This window comes from Coregonus clupeaformis, chromosome 14, assembly GCF_020615455.1.
Source record: "Coregonus clupeaformis isolate EN_2021a chromosome 14, ASM2061545v1, whole genome shotgun sequence".
Taxonomy (NCBI): domain Eukaryota; kingdom Metazoa; phylum Chordata; class Actinopteri; order Salmoniformes; family Salmonidae; genus Coregonus; species Coregonus clupeaformis.
The window spans coordinates 16,144,650-16,167,920 of record NC_059205.1 but is presented as its reverse complement, the minus strand read 5'-3'; the positions used below and the strand labels follow the sequence as shown (position 1 = coordinate 16,167,920).

The 23,271-nt window shown below is 43.6% G+C and overlaps 1 protein-coding gene across 2 annotated transcripts; it reads left to right on the top strand.

Annotated features, from left to right (window-relative positions):
• Positions 1 to 817: 817 nt before the first annotated feature.
• LOC121581569 (alpha/beta hydrolase domain-containing protein 17A) lies at positions 818 to 13,418 on the top strand. 2 transcript variants are annotated; one of them, XM_041897071.2, is made up of 6 exons: positions 818 to 963; positions 1,757 to 1,836; positions 1,950 to 2,347; positions 2,859 to 3,053; positions 12,514 to 12,693; positions 12,912 to 13,418. In XM_041897071.2, exons 3-6 carry the CDS (start codon positions 1,953 to 1,955, stop codon positions 13,135 to 13,137), a joined length of 996 nt encoding a protein of 331 aa, XP_041753005.1. In that variant the 5' UTR covers positions 818 to 963; positions 1,757 to 1,836; positions 1,950 to 1,952; the 3' UTR covers positions 13,138 to 13,418. The 2 variants fall into 2 exon arrangements, with proteins under 2 accessions (XP_041753005.1, XP_041753004.1); XM_041897070.2 differs by having other exon boundaries at positions 818 to 1,029.
• The last annotated feature ends 9,853 nt before the right edge of the window (positions 13,419 to 23,271 follow it).

The following is a 23,271-nucleotide window of genomic DNA, read 5'->3' as shown; positions in this document are numbered from 1 at the left end:
GTAAAAATCACAATTGGGTTCTTTGGGTGGTTCACCAACAGATGCAGCAAAGCAATGACACCACACACTTCATGTAAAATTCTCTCATCCACACACTGGTCTAATGGTCATATCTTGATGGGATACAGCTTTTAAATTTGAAGTCAAAAGCAGATATTTTTTGTGTGCATTTTAGCTAACTCTAAACCTTTCCCTAACCTTAACCTAATTATCCTAACCTGCTACGTTAATTATCCTAACCTTCTGCGTAAGTTCTTCTAAACCTGCTAAGAAAAGTCAATTTTGACAACAGCTGTATCCCTTCGAGACAAAAACTGGTCTAAAGGGCAGTTTTATACTTTTTGACCTGTCCCTCTCTAATTAAGGTCCCAGAGGAAACACACTGACCAAACCTAAGGTTCTCTCTCTCTCTCTCTCTCTCTCTCTCTCTCTCTCTCTCTCTCTCTCTCTCTCTCTCACACACTCTCTCTTTCTCTCACACCTAATTCCTAACCCTAACCCTAACCCCTTACCCTTACACTATCCCTAATTCTAACCCAAACCCGTATTCTAACCCTAAACCTAACCCCTAAATTTAAAATAGCATTGTCCTCATGGGGACGTGGGAAAAGTCCCCACGATGGAACATTTTCCTTAATCCAAGGAAAATTCTCCCTCATAGAAGAATCCCCCCACACACACACACATAGCCTGCTCTTTTCCAGTGCAAGTATATAGTATCACAACGTAATCAGTGAAAACGACAATTTTGTAAAATGTTACATTGTAAGCGCTAAATGAATGACTTATCACTACCAATGGGCTACGCCCTCTCTCTCCGTCACTTCCGGGTCTAGTCGGACAGGGTTGTGGAGAAATTAACTGGTTGTCATGATATTTAGCTAGCCAATCTACAAATGACAGACAAATATCAAATTATACAGAGTACACTACCCATGTCAGGGCTCAAGAAGGATTGTCGAGGTATTGTGCAGCTCTTTTTTGATAGACAGGAATATTTTATCTTGTCCGCAAACCCATCGTGAATAGGTAAATTAACCTTAAGCTAGCTAACGTTAGCTAGCTAATTGATGCTTTGACATGGCTAGCTAGTTTAGCCAACTAGCATTAGCTACACCACCTAGTAAGTTATTTACCGATAACGTTAGCTAGCTAAATTGCATTAACGCTAGCCACTGCTTTAGCTAGCTAAATATCGTCTCGTTTCGCAAGCTATATTTTTCGACACATTACGTTAACGCTATGTACCGGTAGCTATCTAGCAGGGTTAGCTAGCGTGTATCACAATCAATATAGCTAGTTTATGAAGCTAGTTCGCTAGTCAGCTAGCTAACGTTAACTAGCTTTAACTATCCTCATTACTGAACATCAGTGTTTTACTGAGTGATTCACCATAATATGCAGTATGATATTGAAGTTAAAGTTACCTAGATATTAGCTTGCTTTTCCTGTAGCTTGCTAGCTAACGTGAATACACTGTGCATTTTTAGGACGTTGTAAGTTAGCTTGTGAATTCTGATATTGTCTTGCATTGTTAACTAGCTAACTTAACAGCTACGGCTTCCTATGTCTGCAAGGCTGGCATACTACGTCTCTGCTAAGACTGAGGTCAGGACCTTATGGCATGTATCCACAGGGTCACTGGTTCAAACCCCACTTTGACTCTCCCACCTCACAGAATAATGTGGTAGTAAGCTAGCTAAATGAGCATGTCAGTACTGTGTGTTCATGGTACTCTTTTTGCCCACGGATCCAGCCTGCTGAGTGACCTGACCAGGTGGTGTTGGCACCTTTATGTGCCATCTGATTCCAAGTCCCTGAGGAACCTTAATACAGGTAGATATTTAGCTCTTCACCATCAATGTTCCATCCATCATTGTGTGATATACACAGCTAGGCAAGCTGTTTAGTACACTCACGCCCCCCTCCCCCCTTCCTGCCATCCGTAGAAGATGAACGGCCTGTCCATTAGAGAGCTATGCTGCCTGTTCTGCTGCCCTCCTTGCCCCAGCCGCATCGCAGCCAAGCTGGCCTTCCTCCCTCCAGAGCCTACCTACGCAATGCTGCCAGACCCAGAGGCTACAGCTGCGGCAGCAGCCGGGACCACGCCTGGGGGTGCACCCCCCTCTCTGGGGGCTCCGGGCCTGCGCTCCCGGCTGGGTGGTGGTGGGGGGGACAGAGGAGGCGGGGGTGGGGGAGGAGAGGGCAGGTGGAAGCTCCACCTGACAGAGAGGGCAGAGTTCCAGTACACCCAGAGAGAGCTGGACATGACGGACGTGTTCCTGACCAGGTCCAGCCGGGGGAACAGGGTGGGCTGCATGTACATCCGCTGTGCCCCCAATGCCAGGTGAGTGAGTGGAGGGGAGGAAAGTGAAGAGCTAGAACAGTGTTAATGAATTGGTGGGCCGTGACATTTCTCTTGTTCGTTTTCAAAGAGATAGCGTTTGTTTCTGTCCTTAAAAATAGACATCTGTGCAGGTTGTTCTATTTATAGAAATGCATTAAAGTAAGATAGTGTTCTATTAAATTAGATGGTTCTATTGTACAGTACATCATCCTTCAATTTTACTTTCTCTTAAATTGTACCTTTTTTTCATTTCCTCTCTCTTTCCTTCTCCCTCGCCCCTTTCCTTCTCCCTCGCCCCTTTCCTTCTCCCTCGCCCCTTTCCTTCTCCCTCGCCCTTTTCCTTCTCCCTCCCCCCTCTCCTTCTCCTTCTCCCTCCCCCCTCTCCTTCTCCCTCCCCCCTCTCCTTCTCTCTCCCCCCTCTCCTTCTCTCTCCCCCCTCTCCTTCTCTCTCCCCCTCTCCTTCTCCCTCCCCCCTCTCCTTCTCCCTCCCCCCTCTCCTTCTCCCTCCTAGGTTCACAGTGCTGTTCTCCCATGGTAATGCAGTAGACTTGGGTCAGATGAGTAGCTTCTACATTGGCCTGGGCACGCGTATCAACTGTAACATCTTCTCCTACGACTACTCTGGCTATGGTGTCAGCACCGGCAAACCCTCAGAGAAGAACCTCTACGCTGACATAGATGCAGCCTGGCACGCCCTACGCTCCCGGTAAACAGCTGTTACACACACACCCAAACCCGCTCGTTAACTAATCATCAAGACCTTTGATCAGCTGAATTAGGGGGCTTTCACACCGAATTGGTTTGGAGTGTTTTTTTCCAAACTCAGTTGCATTTCCCTCCTTAGTTGGGTTCGTTTGGACTGGTGTGAACACACTACCCGCACTCCGGAGCGTGCTAAACAACACAGTGTGGTTAGCTCAAAAAGGGTCCGTTTCAATTCGTACCGTGATGCGGTTCGCTGCAGGTGAGAACGCAGTCCGGACCAAACAAAGGAAAGGAACCACAGTCGCACAGTATTATTGTTTGTTTCACTGCTAGCATTTTATGAAATGCAGCATCATAACTTGATATCTCTGAAACATTCTGTGAGTATAGCAGCGCGTTTATGAGCGCATCCGATGCAGATTAGGGGAGACAGGGACTATACCGGGGATAGGCTATTGAATATAGCCTATTCACGTCGCAGTTAGATGGGCTATTGGGCTGTTTTATCCTGCATGTTGTTGGAAGACCAAAGCATAAGTAATATGAAGATTGGGACACACAAGTGATGCTTCATGATAAACATACAGCGCCTTCGGAAAGTATTCAGCCCCTTGACTTTTTCCACATTTTGTTAAGTTAAGCCTTATTCTAAAATACAAAATCCTCAATCTACACACAATACCCCATAATGACAAAGCAAAAACAGGTTTTTAGAAATGTTTGCTAATTTATAAAAATGTAAAACCGAAATACCTAATTGACATAAGTATTCAGACCCTTTGCTATGAGACTCGAAATTGAGCATAGGTGCATCCTGTTTCCATTGATCATCCTTGAGATGTTTCTACAACTTGATTAGAGTCCACCTGTTGTACATTCAATTGATTGGACATAGTTTGGAAAGGCACACACCTGTCTATATAAGATCCCACAGTTGACAGTGCATGTCAGAGCCAAAACCAAGCCATGAGGTCGAAGGAATTGTCAATAGAGCTCCGAGGTAGGATTGTGTCGGCACAGATCTGGGGAAGGGTACCAAAAAATGTCTGCAGCATTGAAGATACCCAAGAACACAGTGGCCTCCATCATTCTTAAATGGAAGAAATTTGGAACCACCAAGACATCTCCTAGAGCTGGCCGCCCGGCCAAACTGAGCAATCGGGGGAGAAGGGCCTTGGTCAGGGAGGTGACCAAGAACCCGATGGTCACTGACAGAGCTCTAGAGTTCCTCTGTGGAGATGGGAGCACCTTCCAGAAGGAAAACCATCTCTGCAGCACTCCACCAATCAGGCCTTTATGGTAGAGGGACCAAATGGAAGCCACTCCTCAGTAAAAGGCACATGGCAGCCTGCTTGGAGTTTGCCAAAAGGGACCTAAAGACTCTCAGACCATGAGAAACAAGGTTCTCTGGTCTGATGAAACCAAGATTGAACTCTTTGGGCTGAATGCCAAGCGTCACGTCTGGAGGAAACCTGGCACCATCTCTACGGTGAAGCATGGTGGTGGCAGCATCATGCTGTGGGGATGTTTTTCAGTGGCAGGGACTGGGAGACTAGTCAGGATCGAGGCAAAGATGAACGGAGCAAAGAACAGAGAGCTCCTTGATGAAAACCTGCTCCGGAGTGCTCAGGACCTCAGACTGGGGCAAAGGTTAACCTTCCAACAGGACAACGACCCTAAGCACACAGCCAAGACAACGCAGGAGTGGCTTCGGGACAAGTCTCTGAATGTCCTTGAGTGGCCCAGCCAGAGCCCGGACTTGAACTCGAACGAACATCTCTGGAGAGACCTGAAAATAGCTGTGCAGCAACGCTCCCCATACAACCTGACAGAGCTCGAGATGATCTGCAGAGAAGAATGGGAGAAACTCCCCAAATACAGGTGTGCCAAGCTTGTAGCGTCATACCCAAGAAGACTCGAGGCTGTAATCGCTGCCAAAGGTGCTTCAACAAAGTACTGAGTGAAGGTTCTGAATACTTATGTAAATGTGATATTTAAGTTTTTTATTTTAAATAAAGTAGCAAAAATTTATAAAAACCTGTTTTTGCTTCGTCATTATGGGGTATTGTGTGTAGATTTGATGAGGGGAAAAAATAGAATCAATTTTAGATTAAGGCTGTAACGTAACTAAATGTGGAAAAAGTCAAGGGGTCTGAATACTTTCCGAAGGCACTGTAGATGGATTTAACGTGAGCGTTTTAGTCAAATAAACAAATGACTTGCATGGATATATGGGTTTGTTTAGGAATTTTTGTTTGTTTTTGATATTTGGCAATGTGAAAATAAATACAATGTAGCAAATAATCTAACTCTGAATCAAACTGTAGCTCAAAACTTTGTGAAAACTCCCTTATATAGTGCTGTGCTGAGGCTGCACACACTAGGGCTGACCCCATTTAATCGACCCGGTCGATTGTTTGGTCGATAGGCTGTTGGTTGACTGAGATTTTTTTAGTCGAGCTGTAGCAAAAAAACATTTTTTTCATGGTGAACAAGACACCTGTCTAATTCGCCCTGCCTGAGTTAATTTATCCATTATGGAAGCCGTGAGGATGGCACTGTCCATCACTCTAAGACGTGCTACTGAAATTGTATATGGTTATATTACATAAGAACTATGGTGCAACACTAGTAACACATTTTATTATTTTATAACAAATGCGCTTTCTTCCCCGTTGGATTTCGGTCGCTGTCCACGGTTCTGAAACATCAGTGCGCTGTTGAATTGGCGCCTTTTCCTAGACCATGTTGCTATGTGCATAATAGCAACGTTAACCAGCGTGGTGTTGAACAATGCGGCGGCGGCAGCAACGGAGTTAGGAGATGAGAAAACAGCCCTTGCCTTAATTGTCTAAGAACAGTGAGGAGAGAGGAAACCCCAACTTAATTAGGTCTATAATCAACAGCCTAACTGTTAAATGGGCCTGGCTTTATTTTTTCATTTTTTCATTTTAGTCATTTAGCAGACGCTCTTATCCAGAGCGACTTACAGGAGCAATTAGGGTTAAGTGCCTTGCTCAAGGGCACATTTACGTCATTTAGCAGACGCTCTTATCCAGAGCGACTACAAATTGGTGCATTCACCCTATAGCCAGTGGGATAACCACTTTACAATTATACTATATATATTTTTTTTTTTTTTGGGGGGGGAGGGGTAGAAGGATTACTTTATCCTATCCCAGGTGTTCCTTAAAGAGGTGGGGTTTCAAATGTCTCCGGAAGGTGGTGAGTGACTCCGCTGTCCTGGCGTCGTGAGGGAGCTTGTTCCACCATTGGGGTGCCAGAGCAGCGAACAGCTTTGACTGGGCTGAGCGGGAACTATGCTTCCGCAGAGGAAGGGGAGCCAGCAGGCCAGAGGTGGATGAACGCAATGCCCTCGCCTGGGTGTAGGGACTGATCAGAGCCTGAAGGTACGGAGGTGCCGTTCCCCTCACTGCTCCATAGGCAAGCACCATGGTCTTGTAACGGATGCGAGCTTCAACTGGAAGCCAGTGGAGTGTGCGGAGGAGGGGGGTGACGTGAGAGAACTTGGGAAGGTTGAACACCAGACGGGCTGCGGCATTCTCGATGAGTTGTAGGGGTTTAATGGCACAGGCAGGGAGCCCAGCCAACAGCGAGTTGCAATAATCCAGACGGGAGATGACAAGTGCCTGGATTAGGACCTGTGCCGCTTCCTGTGTAAGGCAGGGTCGTACTCTCCGAATGTTGTAGAGCATGAACCTGCAGGATCGGGTCACCGCCTTGATGTTAGCGGAGAACAACAGGGTGTTGTCCAGGGTCACGCCAAGGCTCTTCGCACTCTGGGAGGAGGACACAACGGAGTTGTCAACCGTGATGGCGAGATCATGGAACGGGCAGTCCTTCCCCGGGAGGAAGAGCAGCTCCGTCTTGCCAGGGTTCAGCTTGAGGTGGTGATCCGTCATCCATACTGATATGTCTGCCAGACATGCAGAGATGCGATTCGCCACCTGGTTATCAGAAGGGGGAAAGGAGAAGATTAGTTGTGTATTGTCAGCGTAGCAATGATAGGAGAGGCCATGTGAGGATATGACAGAGCCAAGTGACTTGGTGTATAGGGAGAAAAGGAGAGGGCCTAGAACTGAGCCCTGGGGGACACCAGTGGTGAGAGCACGTGGTGCGGAGACAGCTTCTCGCCACGCCACTTGGTAGGAGCGACCGGTCAGGTAGGACGCAATCCAGGAGTGAGCCGCGCCGGAGATGCCCAGCTTGGAGAGGGTGGAGAGGAGGATCTGATGGTTCACTGTATCAAAGGCAGCAGACAGGTCTAGAAGGACAAGAGCAGAGGAGAGAGAGTTAGCTTTAGCAGTGCGGAGAGCCTCCGTGACACAGAGAAGAGCAGTCTCAGTTGAATGACCAGTCCTGAAACCTGACTGGTTTGGATCAAGAAGGTCATTCTGAGAGAGATAGCAAGAGAGTTGGCTAAAGACGGCACGCTCAATAGTTTTGGAAAGAAAAGAAAGAAGGGATACTGGTCTGTAGTTGTTGACATCAGTGGGATCAAGTGTTGGTTTTTTTGAGAAGGGGGTGCAACTCTCGCTCTCTTGAAGACGGAAGGGACATGGCCAGCGGTCAAGGATGAGTTGATCAGCGAGGTGAGGTAGGGGAGAAGGTCACCGGAGATGGTCTGGAGAAGAGAGGAGGGGATGGGGTCAAGCGGGCAGGTTGTTGGGCGGCCTGCAGTCACTAGTCGCAAGATTTTATCTGGAGAGAGAGGGGAGAAATAAGTCAAAGCATAGGGTAGGGCAGTGTGAGCAGGACCAGCAGTGTCATTAGACTTAACAAACGAGGATCGGATGTCGTCAACCTTCTTTTCAAAGTGGTTGACAAAGTCATCCACAGAGAGGGAGGAGGGGGGGATTCAGCAGTGAGGAGAATGTGGCAAAGAGCTTCCTAGGGTTAGAGGCAGATGCTTGGAATTTAGAGTGGTAGAAAGTGGCCTTAGCAGCAGAAACAGATGAAGCTCTGTTCTGTGAGCTCGCAATGAGTCATCAAGCCACAGAGCTGGAGGGGAGGACCGAGCCGGCCGGGAGGATAGGGGACACAGGGAGTCAAAGGATGCAGAAAGGGAGGAGAGGAGGGTTGAGGAGGCAGAATCAGGAGATTGGAGGGAGAAGGATTGAGCAGAGGGAAGAGATTATAGGATGGAAGAGGAGAGAGTAGTGGGAGAGAGAGAGCGAAGGTTGCGGCGGCGCATTACCATCTGTGTAGGGGCGGAGTGAGTAGTGTTGGAGGAGAGCGAGAGAGAAAAGGATACAAAGTAGTGGTCGGAGACATGGAGGGGAGTTGCAGTGAGATTAGTAGAAGAGCAACATCTAGTAAAGATGAAGTCAAGCGTATTGCCTGCCTTGTGAGTGGGGGGATGGTGAGAGGGTGAGGTCAAAAGAGGAGAGGAGTGGAAAGAAGGAGGCAGAGAGAAATGAGTCAAATGTAGACGTGGGAGGTTGAAATCCCCCAAAAACTGTGAAGGGTGAGCCATCCTCAGGAAAGGAACTTATCAAGGCGTCAAGCTCATTGATGAACTCCAAGGGAACCTGGAGGGCGATAGATGACAAGGATATTAAGCTTAAATGGGCTAGTGACTGTGACAGCGTGGAATTCAAATGAGGAGATAGACAGATGGGTTAGGGGAAAAATTGAGAATGACCACTTGGGAGAGATGAGGATTCCTGTGCCACCACCCCTCTGACCAGATGCTCTCGGGGTATGCGAGAACACATGGTCAGACGAGGAGAGAGCAGTAGGAGTAGCAGTGTTTTCAGTGGTAATCCATGTTTCCGTCAGCGCCAGGAAGTCGAGGGACTGGAGGGTAGCATAGGCTGGGATGAAGTCAGCCTTGTTGGCGGCAGAACGGCAGTTCCAGAGGCTGCCTGAGACCTGGAACTCCAGGTGTGTGGTGCGTGCAGGGACCACCAGGTTAGAGAGGCAGCAGCCACGCGGTGTGAGGCGTTTGTGTAGCCTGTGCGGAGAGGAGAGAACAGGGATAGGCAGAGGCATAGTTGACAGGCTGCAGCAGATGGCTACAATAATGCAGAGGAGATCGGAATGAAAGGAGAGAGCAGGCCTCCCTCACCAAAAAAAAAAAAATATATATATATATATAACTCTCCCAACTTCCACCTCAGAGACTATAATTGTTTCACTGAACCACCCGAGTAAAACTCTCCCAACTTCCACTTTAGAAATTAGAATTGTTGTAAACTACAGCAGACTGTTATCAGTAGCTGTAATTAAGTACAGCAGCTACCAACCACCTAACGTTAATGCCTCGGATGAGGTTAGAAAAACAGCTGAATGGTAGCAGCTAGCTGGCTCAATCACAGGTACTCTTAAGCATGAAATAACATTGGAAACAATTAACCACAGTTGCAAAAAGTTACCAGTAGCTACCCGCTAGCTAGCTAGCTAGCTTTGTTGGTCCAAGTAGTGGGTAAGCTAGCCTCGTGCTTCGCCGGGGTCCGCCGAATACAGTCCTTACCTACAATAATTACCTACAATAACCTTCAATAACTACCTGAGTAAGCTACCTATAATACCAAACTACAATACCTACCTACAATCTAAATACATGGTTTAAGCTTAACTCAACACCATATAAGAGCCAAGCTTACCTTTCATAACGCAGCAATGATTAAACGTTGGGTAGCTAGCACAAAGATATTGTATTTAGCTACCACAGTACAGCCAGCTGGTAGTGTTGGCTGGCTAGCAATGGCTACTGTGTTGACTTTGTTTGAAAAACGGCGTCGCTGCGAACGAATGTAGCTAGCTAAAAGGATATTGTTTTTAGTTGCAACCGTTGCTAATAGCAACTCGCCAGCTAATCCAGGAGGTGAGTTAGCTAGCTAGCTTCGTGCTACACCCGGCACCGCCGAATACAAAAGTAACCTACAATAACTACACAACAGCTACCCACAACAGCCCACGATGCCTACCTATACTACTTAATAATATACAGCCCACGATGCCTACCTATAGTACCTAACTACAATCTAAATACATAGTTTAAGCCTTACTCGACAAAGTCCAAGCTATGTATAAAGCCAAACTGGCAGACTGCAGTCAGTAGCCGAAATTAAGTACAGCAGCTACCAACCACCTAACGTTAATGATAATGAGGTTAGAAAAACAGCTGAAGGTGGCAGCTAGCTGGCTCAATTACAGGTATTCTTAAGCGTGAAATAACATTGGAAACAGCTAACCACAGTTGCTAAAAGTTACCGGTAGCTACCCGCTAGCTAGCTAGCTTTGTTGGTCCAAGTAGTGGGTAAGCTAGCCTCGTGCTTCGCCGGGGTCCGCCGAATACAGTCCTTACCTACAATAATTACCTACAATAACCTACAATAACTACCTGAGTAAACTACCTATAATACCTAACTACAATACCTACCTACAATCTAAATACATGGTTTAAGCTTTACTCAACATCATATAAGAAGCCAAGCTTACCTCCTGCTAGAGAAAACACAACACGCCAATGTAATGGCGTGTTGTGTTATTCATGTAATGTTATTCATTAGGATCTAAAATACTATATAAAAATGAATACAGGCCTAGCTAGATTTGAATGGAATCATTACCTTGATAAAGGATTGTTTTCATCCATATATATCTAGCTACAGAAATAAGATAGATCCTGCTTGTGTTGCCTGTTTGAGTGTTTGTTTAATAGCCTACTGATGCGTGAGCACCAAGCCTCACGCATCCACAAGATGTCTGATAAACAATTTCACAAATGTGGCTCTTTATAATCTTTGCTATGCTGTAATAAAGGCTTTACTCTTTTTATTGTTAGACCAGCCTCTCTGGTATTACTTATAATTGATTTAGCATTGTTTACACTGTTCCAAATTGCCAGAAAAACATTATTTATAATAATAATTTCTTGATCGTCTTCTTATTGTTATAATTACTATTATTATGATCATTATAATAATAAGTAATGTCATTATCATTAGTAGTCTTAGTATAGCAGCCTTGTATAACCACCATCAAGCTGTAGGCCTAAGAGCTCATCCTGTTTAGTCTTAATACCGTAACTTACTTAGGCCCATATCTCAATACTTATATAGGCTACTGTATCTATCATTCATTCATTCGTTAATGACATCACACAGCGTACGAGTCATTCATGATTTGAAATGCAATCAAGCATTTTAGTTTTAAAATAAAATAACAAAGCGACCCTTGAATAATTAATGTAAACAATAAATATACCGTTCCATCTCGGCAGTTGCATTCACGAATGCATGTGACTGTTTTTAATCTTTGCTGTAATAAAGGCTTTCCAAAAAAAAGACAAAAAAGAACCTTACAACAGACTCTCTGGTACGCTTATAATTTATTTAGTGTTTACATTGTTCTAAACGGTCAGAAAATTATATTGTAATCTAACAGCACCTGTTTGGGACACATAATATGCATGCAGCGCTTGCTCCTTACCTTATTCTTCTTGATCTCCAGTATTTTCCACAACTAGTCCAATTTATTCCACACATCTGACTTCCCCGTTACCTCCTGAGCAACCAAACATTCCCCCTTTCAGAGTTTATTTGTCATCTGAAATTCTGAGCCTGGCCCGGCACAATCAAATCAATTGCAGTCGGACTCCCTCTATTCATTCATCTGTGTGTCTTAATTATTTGCTCAAAGAGTGTGCATAAAGTATCAGACAAGCATATAGTTGATTTGATTAAAACGCATAGGATGTGTCTATATATGGAAAAATACACTTTAAAATGTCGAACAATCGATTGGTTGAAAGAACAGATGACTCGGTCAACCAAGATTTTTTTATGTCGGGAACAGCCCTAGCACACACAGCCAGGTCACCCGTGATACAGGTCAGTATTCGACATCCATCCATGTCTGAGGACGTCGGGAGATGACATGGAAACTGGCCACTAGGGGGCAACAGTGAGCGCTGTTACCTTCAAGTAGGTTTGGGTTTTGCTAGGGCATTGTGGAAGGGGATGGCAGATGGGTGTAGGCATCTGTATTTGATTCAAAATCAAATTTCGAGGTGTTTAAGGTTAAGTTTAGGCATTAACAGCTAATTTAATGTTAGGGTTAACTTGCAACCTTTGGAATCAAAGACTCTTAACCCCGGAGTCAGATGCATCTGCATCTGATTCCAAAGGTTGCAAGTTCGAATCCAGCGATAGAATCTTGTTAAAACCTACCCCAAACCTTAACCCTTACCTTAAGAATTTGGAGTTAATGCCTGAACTTAACCCTAACCTTAAATTAGCTGTTAATGCCTACACTTAACCTTAAACACTTCGAAATGTGACATTTGGAACAACCTCGAAATTTGACATTTGAGAAACATGGATGAACGTCTAATTCCGAAGTGAGACTGAGAGCTAGTTGGAAAAACAAGTCGGCTTATTTTGGTCCTCTCTGTATTTGTTTACTCAGTTCTCTGTCTCTGTGTGTGTCAGGTATGGCATCAGCCCAGAGAACATCATCCTGTATGGGCAGAGTATTGGCACGGTACCCACGGTGGACCTGGCGTCCAGGTTTGAGTGTGCTGCTGTGGTGCTCCACTCCCCTCTCACCTCTGGCATGAGGGTGGCCTTCCCCGACACCAAGAAGACCTACTGCTTTGATGCCTTCCCCAAGTGAGACACGCATGCACAAAAAAAAACATTAGAATGCTTAATTTAGATCCAGAACAAAAGTAATCGTTATAAAGGCCCACATCTTTTGGAATAAATAGATATTTGGACTCCTCAGCCAAAAAGCACATTAAAAAACAATCATACACATATGCAATCGCAGAAACAATGACAAGGTCTTGTCGACTGCTTACTAACTGATACTAACCTATATATTGCAGCATAGAGAAGGTGTCTAAGATCCCATCCCCGGTGCTGATCATCCACGGGACGGAGGACGAGGTGATAGACTTCTCCCACGGCCTGGCTCTGTTTGAGCGCTGTCCCAAGGCCGTGGAGCCGCTTTGGGTGGAGGGGGCGGGGCACAACGACATAGAACTCTACAGCCAATACCTGGAGAGACTACGACGCTTCATCAACCAAGACCTGGCCGCAGCACACGCCTGAGAGAGGAGGAGAGGGTGTGTGTTTGGCTCTGTGTGTCTGTGCGAGTGTGTCTGCAAGGAGCTGTACAAAGTCATCAACCTACAGTACCTGAAGAGGAGCATCCAGGATGCTGTAAATCTGTGAGTGCGTTGAGGGTATGTGTGTTGACTCATGGAAATGAATGACCTCTTGAGATGGACACACCTGTCAGACTTTGGATGTGTGTTCCTTGAGACTTCCTTAGGCAGAGTGTGTGTGTGCACCTGCAAACTGTCTAATCTGTGTACATACAGGTAACTGCCAAAATAAAGGAAACACCAACCGTGTCTTAATAGGGCGTTGGGCCACCACAAGCCACCAGAACAGCTTCAATGCACCTTGAGATAGATTCTACAAGTGTCTGGAACACCCTATGCTCCTTTGAGACCCCTCTTTCAAAGTCACTGAGATCTCTTCTAGCTATGGTAGCCAAAATAATAGGCAACTGGGCATTTTTATACATGACTCTAAGCATGATGGGATGTTAAATTGCTTAATTAACTCAGGAACCACGCCTGTGTGGAGGCGCCTGCTTTCAATATACTTTTTATCCCTCATTTACAAAAGTGTTTCCTTTCTTTTGGCAGTTACCTGTATGTACAGTACCAGTTAAAAGTTTGGACACCTACTCATTCAAGGGTTTTTCTTTATTTTTTTACTATTTTCTACATTGTAGAATAATAGTGAAGACATCAAAACTATGAATTAACACATATGTAATCATGTAGTAACCCAAAAAGTGTTAAACAAATCAAAATATATTTGAGATTCTTCAAATAGCCACCCTTTGCCTTGATGACAGCTTTGCACACTTGGCATTCTCTCAGCCAGCTTCACCTGAAATGCTTTTCCAACAGTCTTGAAGGAGTTCCCACATGCTGAGCACTTGTTGGCTGCTTTTCCTTCACTCTGCGGTCCGACTCATCCCAAACCTACTCAATTGGGTTGAGGTCTGATGATTGTGGAGGCCAGTTCATCTGATGTAGCACTCCATCACTCTCCTTCTTGGTAAAATAGCCCTTACACAGCCTGGAGGTGTGTTGGGTCATTGTCCTGTTCAAAAACAAATGATAGTCCCACTAAGCCCAAACCAGATGGGATGACGTATCGCTGCAGAATGCTGTGGTAGCCATGCTGGTTAAGTGTGCCTTGAATTCTAAATAAATCAAAGACAGTGTCACCAGCAAAGCACCCCCACACCATAACACCTCCTCCTCCATGCTTTACGGTGGGAACTACACATGCGGAGATCCTCCGTTCACCCACACCGTGTCTCACAAAGACACGGCGGTTGGAACCAAAAATCTCAAATTTGGACTCCAGACCAAAGGACAAATTTCCACCTGTCTAATGTCCATTACTCGTGTTTCTTGGACCAAGCAGGTCTCTTCTTATTATTGGTGTCCTTTAGTAGTGGTTTCTTTGTAGCAATTTGACCATGAAGGCCTGATTCACACAGTCTCCTCTGAACAGTTGATGTTGAGCTGTGTCTGTGACTTGAACTCTGAAGCATTTATTTGGGCTGACATTTCTGAGGCTGGTAATTCTAATGCACTTATCCTTTGCAGTAGAGGTATCTCTGGGTCTTCCTTTCCTGTGGCGGTCCTCATGAGAGCCAGTTTCATCATAGCGCTTGATGGTTTTTGCAACTGCATTTGAAGAAACTTTCAAAGTTCTTGAAATGTTCTGTTTTGACTGACCTTCATGTCTTAAAGTAATGATGGACTGTCGTTTCTCTTTGCTTATTTGAGCTGTTCTTGCCATAATATGGACTTGGTCTTTTACCAAATAGGGCTATCTAATGTATACCCCCCCACCTTGTCACAACACAACTGATTGGCTCAAACGCATTAAGAAGGAAAGAAATTCCACAAATTAACTTTTAAGAAGGCACACCTGTTAATTGAAGCTGGTTGCGAGAATGCCAAGAGTGTGCAAAGCTATCATCAAGGCAAAGGGTGGCTATTTGAAGAATCTCAAATATAAAATATATTTTGATTTAACACTTCTTTGGTTACTACATGATTCCATATGTGTTATTTTATCATTTTGATGTCTTCACTATTATTCTACAATGTAGAAAATATTAATAATAAAGGAAACCCTTGAATGAGTAGGTGTGTCCAAACGTTTGACTGGTTATGTATGTATGTGTGTACAACTCAGAGTTGAAGATGCTCTCTGTATTGACCTGAGTTGACATCACTCCTCCCTGTGTCTACAGTGGACATCTTTCGGTCTGCTTTTGCTTGTATTTCTCCCTGTCTCTCTTTTATAATGGACATCTCCCTCTCTGGATTGCTTTCACCAATCCAGTCCTGTCCTGATTAGGGGAAGGGGCAAGCGGACAGAAAATAACTGGCATTTGAGAGTTATTTGAGAAAGAGTCTTCTCTCCTGTGAGTCTGTGTTTTTAACTTCTTAGCTGAAGGTTATGATAACTGACTGAGGGCAAGGAATGAAAATGTACGGCAGTATTAATCTTAGTATTTGTTTGGCTGTTTCCCATCCATATTATCCAATGTGTCTAAAGTCTACTGGTTGTGGAGACTTTGTCTCTGAAGCCTTAGATGAACTTAGATTTGTAGTCACAAACAAATCTGGAATCAGGCTAGAAAATACTAGCAAAAAAAACATGTTTGTTTTTGTAAGGAGGCGTCTGTGTGTCTCTTGATAGATTGCTAATGTGAATGAAGATCAATCAAGCCTATACTGAAAAAAAAAAAAAAAAGGTTTGAGAGGCCTTTTGGAAAATAATATATTTTGTTTTCATTTTAGAAACAGTCTTCTCTGTAGCTCTTGAGAAGATGGTTCAGTTTACTGTTTTGACGATGGAGAGAGCAGGACTGATGATCAATTGCAGTGGATGGTGTCCGTGAGGCCATCTAAACTATAATTTTCTGTCAAACTAACATGTTATTTCATGCATCTTACATTTTACATCGCACATGTACGAAATGATGGTTCAGTTTGCTGCTATTCATCTGTATCAAACACATAGGAAGACAGACCTTTTCTATTCCTGATGGTAAAGAAATGGTGTTATAGCGTCTTATAAATATAACACTTTTACTGACTGAGATCTGAAAGGATTACACATTCCTTAATTCACACTTATCCTCAATCTTTGCTCGTGCATTTTCTCTCAAAGTAATAACATATTTTATAGTGTATAGCAGAGCCACAGATGCACAGAGTTGGGGCTTGATTCAATCCGTATCACTGAGGTTCAGCGCTGTAGCGCGATTGAAATGTAAAGGGAATTTCTAATTGAGCCGACATATGCAGCGTTTACCGTGAATGCGGTCTCCGCAAACGCAGGAACATTACTTTTACATTTCTATCACGCTGTAGCGCAGGTCTTCAGCACTACGGATTGAATCGAGCCATTACTCAAACTCTGTTTTGAAATGTCTAATCATAATTGGGTTCCATGTTGGTTCTAAGACAATAACATAGATGGAGCCAACATGAATGCCAGTTTCATGAACTGATGGTATGATATCTGTGGTGTATAGGAGCTCTTCTATGGTGACAGAATGATTCATGTCTGATCCAAGCCATAAACAAGCCTCTCACTGTTACTGTGGTGCAGGTTCCACCACATCAGTCCACAAACACCCACACGGCACAAGCAAGCATGATAAGCAGGTCTTAAGTTCAGGACTATTGTACAAAGCATCCAAAGTGTAGTTAAATATAATATGTACATTTGTGTCTATTTTAGCATTGTTGACTGACACTCCCCCCAGAAAGACCTGAAGCAAGGACTCTAGGAATGACCTAGTCATAGAATACTGCAGTTACTGTCTAGAAGAGTACCTCTCTATTGAAGGGACATAGGCTACTGTATGCTGAACAACACTACATAACACTGCAGTCATCCTGGGTGAAAGTGGCACTTTGTAGGTGGGCTGCTTTTCTGTGATCATTTTGAACAAGGATGTATTCCATTTTCACTGTATGCTGTGTGTTACCCAACCTAAGGTGGTGGAAGTCCCTCAGCCTCCTGTGCCCAGGGTTCTAGGCTCACCATGGTTCTAGACTTGCCAGGGTTCTAGGACGAGACTAGATCTGTTCCGGTTTTCATTATTGTACCCTAAGTGGTTCTTGCTAAGAAGGTGTCTGAATGTAAGGGAAAATAATTAATACGGTGATCATTGACACTTGAGACCCTATGAAAATGAAAGTGATGTATCGATACCCTGACGACTGTATGCATGTCCATATTTTTGTTTAGCTGGGCAATTGTTGGAGTGGGGAATATAACTTAGTGTGTGTGATGCCAGAGGACAAAGTAGAACTCAAGGCATTGCACAATATAGCGCTTTTTAAACTGTGGTATTGATTGTTTTTTTATTACTGAAACTAAAGTATTGATTTGAGTTTTGTGCTAGAGTTTGGATGGGGAAAATGCTGGGTGGGGTTAGAACATGTGGGCGTGGTTTATATATGGATATTGTGCTTGCCTATTCTATGATTATGATTTGTAATTTTACCTTTTTTTCTTTTTTTAAAATATGTAATGATGTGAATTAATTGGACTGAATCTTGACCTTTTTATTGACAATGGGGAAAAAAACAATAAATAACATTTATGTACAAAAATATGAACCTGCGTTGTTGGCTCTAGGTTGTAAAAACAAATCACATAATTTGTGAATCAATGTAGTAATTACAGTGCATTGTGCATTAACAAGTCATAGACTGTTCTCTCTGCTAAGTGTGGAACCAACAGGACCCTGAACAGCTTCTACCACCAAGCCATAGGACTGCTAAATAGTTAGTGCGGTAGCTATTTGGTTAACTCTTTAACTATCTGCATTGACCCTTTTTGCACCAACTTTTTTTGACTCATCACATACACTGCTGCTACTGTTTATCTATCCTGTTGCCTAGTCACTTTATTCCTAGTTATATGTACATGTATCTACCTCAATTACCGCTTACCTCTGCCCATCGACGCAGTTACCCTGTGTATACAGCCAAGTTATCGTTACTCATTGTGTATTTATTATTACTTTTATTAGGTGTTATTACTTTTCTATTATTTCACTATTTTCTCTCTCTTTGCATTGTTGGGAAGGGCCAGTAAGCATTTCACTGTTAGTCTACACCTCTTGTTTACGAGGCATGTGACGAATGATATTTGATTTGAACTATTAATGGCGTACCGGGCAGGCCCCGCAAGGCAGGGGGCCCACGAGCTCTGGCGGCCCATGCGCCTGTCATCGACGTATATATATTTTTTAAATGTAATAAATCATTTTGACACTAACCCTCCAAAAAGTAATTCATAAACCTTTTAAATGTCCATATGTACTAGGAAGCTACATGTTTGTTTCTTGGGCTTCAGGAATGTGACTGAAAAAGTGCCTCAGGCTTTCGAAATAAATAAAACACTGATTGTAAGTAAGGGGATATCAGTGAACAAATGCTGTGGTTAAGGCTACGATGGCGCCAGTGCAATGAGTGGCGCTTACTCAGGTGTTCAAAAGCGCGAAATCCGCGTTGCAGTGACTGTACAGCATTTACTGTGATATGGCCTCTGCAGAAGTCAGGGCATTTACACGTCTTGCGCGTCGATGAGCAGAGCAGAGCTGTTGTGAAAGAAGTTGTCAAGGAAGTGAGTTTGTGTTTATACTGGACCTCCCACCTACCGTCAACCAATCATGTCAATGCGGAGCTATACAGAGCCCTCTGCATTATTACAACATTTGGGAGGAGCACAGCACGGCAATGCGGTACAGAGCTCAATTTGACCCCTGCATGCCTCCGGACTACATTTTCAAATCAAACATACATTTGCTTTAATGCTTCTATAGTTCTTTATGAGTTTTAGTTTAGAAAACGACCTCCCCGCAGCTGGGCCGGAGCCAGAACGAATCAGTTGGACGGTCATATGATTTCCATGGGGGGGCAAGTTTTTTTCACGGCACCTCCTATGTGTGCACATGCGGCACAATAAATAAATTAAAACTAGAACTGCTGGGCCTCGAGGGACCCCCCTTCAAGCTAATGAGCAGTCATTCTGACTGCAACATTCTAGCAGTGTAATTAATGCATTTCATATATGCAATCGCAAAAATCATCATTTAGTTGTGTTTATGAAGGTCTAAGGTAATATAAGAATACGAAACATTTATTATTTAAAATAACACAAGCATTTTCAGTACTATATGTTACTGTAGGATATATGTAAAAAATAAATAAAACAATTAAAGTGTTCAATCAATTTTATTCGTGGAGTGCCTTTATTACAACTATGAAACATAACGCATGTGTGTTGGAAGGCGGTAACAGCTTATTTTTATAATGATAAAATAAAAAATGTATACCCCAACCACAAAGATGCATGTCATTGGTCAGCAAGATGTGCGATCAAATTATGAAAACATCAGTAGCCAAAACGTAATTATAAGCGCTAAGTGGCTTGATAAATAGTGAAAATAGGCACAAAAGCAATCAATAATTGGTAATTAGGCCTGCATAATAATTATGCATCTTAAAAAACATAGCTGATATGGCTGACTTGCTTAATCAAATGTGGTTTCTACTGACAATTGAGATGTACAAACTATGGCATAAGGGAAAGACGACCAGATAAGAGGCAATCCGTAATTTAGATTAAGACATTAATGAGCGAGCTAGGATCGACGTAGTCAATATAACTATTTGTTCAGCACTGAAATGTACAGCAACAGAATTCAGAACATGGGGCATTCTTACAGTATTCTCCCTGTACACCAAGTCAGAACCGTAGGATAAGTTATGAGGGGAAAAAGAACAAATTATTAGGGTGAGGCACATGGGCTTCTAACAGCTTACTACACAACATACACTTAGTATTACTTTCTTAGCTACAGTATACATACCTCCCTGGCATATTACATTATTTATGCAGCATCATACAATACATTTTTGGACTCACCTTGTTGTGCTGTCCTCACTTGAACAGGAAGGTGGCACTACGTTCCTTCTTGTGAGCAAACTTTGTCTGGCATTCTCTGGATTTATGGTGCTTTCAAGACAACTGGGAACTCAACAAGGTCGAATCATGATGTCAGTGATCTTCAGGTCAGAGCGCTAGAAAGAGGCCCATTCCCGACTTGGAATTCCGAGTTGGATGACCATTCAAAACGTATTTTCTATAATTTCTCTTCATATGGGCCCCGTGTAGCTCAGTTGGTAGAGCATGGCGCTTGCAACACCAGGGTTGTGGGTTCGATTCCCGCGGGGGCCAGTATGAAAATGTATGCACTCACTAATTGTAAGTCGCTCTGGATAAGAGCGTCTGGTAAAATATGACAAGGATTTTAAATGATCGATTTGATTCATGATGATGACTGCTTGATAGCTAAGATTTTTAAAGTATGATGTTGACATGATCAGTCCAATCAAAGCTACAATAGATACAGTGGGGAAAAAAAGTATTTAGTCAGCCACCAATTGTGCAAGTTCTCCCACTTAAAAAGATGAGAGAGGCCTGTACATTTCATCATAGGTACACGTCAACTATGACAGACAAATTGAGGAAAAAAAATCCGAAAAATCACATTGTAGGATTTTTAATGAATTTATTTGCAAATTATGGTGGAAAATAAGTATTTGGTCACGTACAAAAAAGCAAGATTTCTGGCTCTCACAGACCTGTAACTTCTTCTTTAAGAGGCTCCTCTGTCTTCCACTCGTTACCTGTATTAATGGCACCTGTTTGAACTTGTTATCAGTATAAAAGACACCTGTCCACAACCTCAAACAGTCACACTCCAAACTCCACTATGGCCAAGACCAAAGAGCTGTCAAAGGACACCAGAAACAAAATTGTAGACCTGCACCAGGCTGGGAAGACTGCATCTGCAATAGGTAAGCAGCTTGGTTTGAAGAAATCAACTGTGGGAGCAATTATTAGGAAATGGAAGACATACAAGACCACTGATAATCTCCCTTAATCTGGGGCTCCACGCAAGATCTCACCCCGTGGGGTCAAAATGATCACAAGAACGGTGAGCAAAAATCCCAGAACCACACGGGGGGACCTAGTGAATGACCTGCAGAGAGCTGGGACCAAAGTAACAAAGCCTACCATCAGTAACACACTACGCCGCCAGGGACTCAAATCCTGCAGTGCCAGACGTGTCCCCCTGCTTAAGCCAGTACATGTCCAGGCCCGTCTGAAGTTTGCTAGAGTGCATTTGGATGATCCAGAAGAGGATTGGGAGAATGCCATATGGTCATATGAAACCAAAATATAACTTTTTGGTAAAAACTCAACTTGTCGTGTTTGGAGGACAAAGAATGCTGAGTTGCATCCAAAGAACACCATACCTACTGTGAAGCATGGGGGTGGAAACATCATGCTTTGGGGCTGATTTTCTGCAAAGGGACCAGGACGACTGATCCGTGAAAAGGAAAGAATGAATGGGGCCATGTATCGTGAGATTTTGAGTGAAAACCTCCTTCCATCAGCAAGGGCATTGAAGATGAAACGTGGCTGGGTCTTTCAGCATGACAAAGATCCCAAACACACCGCCCGGGCAACGAAGGAGTGGCTTCGTAAGAAGCATTTCAAGGTCCTGGAGTGGCCTAGCCAGTCTCCAGATCTCAACCCCATAGAAAATCTTTGGAGGGAGTTGAAAGACCGTGTTGCCCAGTGACAGCCCCAAAACATCACTGCTCTAGAGGAGATCTGCATGGAGGAATGGGCCAAAATACCAGCAACAGTGTGTGAAAACCTTGTGAAGACTTACAGAAAACGTTTGACCTGTGTCATTGCCAGCAAAGGGTATATAACAAAGTATTGAGAAACTTTTGTTATTGACCAAATACTTATTTTCCACCATAATTTGCAAATAAATTCATAAAAAATCCTACAATGTGATTTTCTGGATTTTTTTTCTCATTTTGTCTGTCATAGTTGACGTGTACCTATGATGAAAATTACAGGCCTCTCTCATCTTTTTAAGTGGGAGAACTTGCACAATTGGTGGCTGACTAAATACTCCCCCCCCCCCACTTTATAACGTGATTTGACATCATTTTATCTGTGGCCTTGAGCCTTCTTGGATGGGCACTTCTAATGTAAATCTATGGCAGCACCCAAGGGGCTTTAATTTTCGAGCTCTCCCCGTAGATTTTGCTGTGATGTAGTGTCCCGATGAGTAACAGAACACTGAGCCAATCACGGCGCAACTAGAGACGATTACCAATCCCTACGCTCCGTATTTTCCGCTGGCTGCCCCACCACCACAGAACGCACTGAGCTCGGCTGAAACAGAGACCATGTTTGTATGAGGCTTTATTAACTCAATGATTTTCTTTTTTACATTGTTTGCAAACTGATATGTGATACGTATTAATGCCAAAATAACATGCAAAACAGGCACAATTTCTTTTAAATATAAATATCTATATATTTTTTGTTAAACAGGTGGGGCTCAAAACAGGTGGGGCTCAAAACAGGTTGGGTTCTGCCCCACCTGCCCTGAATGACAGGTTGCCACTGTTCAATAATAAGTTAAATTGTGTGCAGCGCAATGGACAGGGGAGTCCCTCAAGTTGGATTTAATTTGATTTTCAATCATTTAATTTAGTTTGAAATTTGCCTGCCCATTTGGACACTTACAACACCAGGTGTGACATTAAGGCCAAGAAGATCACTAGGGACCCCAGCCACCCGAGCCATGGCCTGTTCTCTCCATTTCCATCACAGACGACTGGCCAATAGCTTCTACCCCCAGACCGTCAGGCTGCTGAATAACCAGTGCCGGTCAGCCAGCTGCTCCCCCTGTCACCCTCCTGCCCATAGCCATGGGAAGTAGGGGTGCTGAGGGTGCTGCAGCATCCCCTGAAAAATTGGAATTAAAAAATAATAACGTATGTATTTATTAATGATTAATGATTAATATTATTAATAAATTAAAATATGTATAGTTTTTTTCTTCAAAAAAGTAGTGCACTGGGCCTTTACTAGTATTAGCTAACCATTATAGGTATGTAGCTCATGCTAAACACTTTTTTTTCAGCATCTCTGCTTTGGCAAAAAAGGTAGTTGTATAATTAAGAACAGGATCTTGCAGGATTCAATAGTTGGAATTGTACGAGTTGTTGCTCTGTC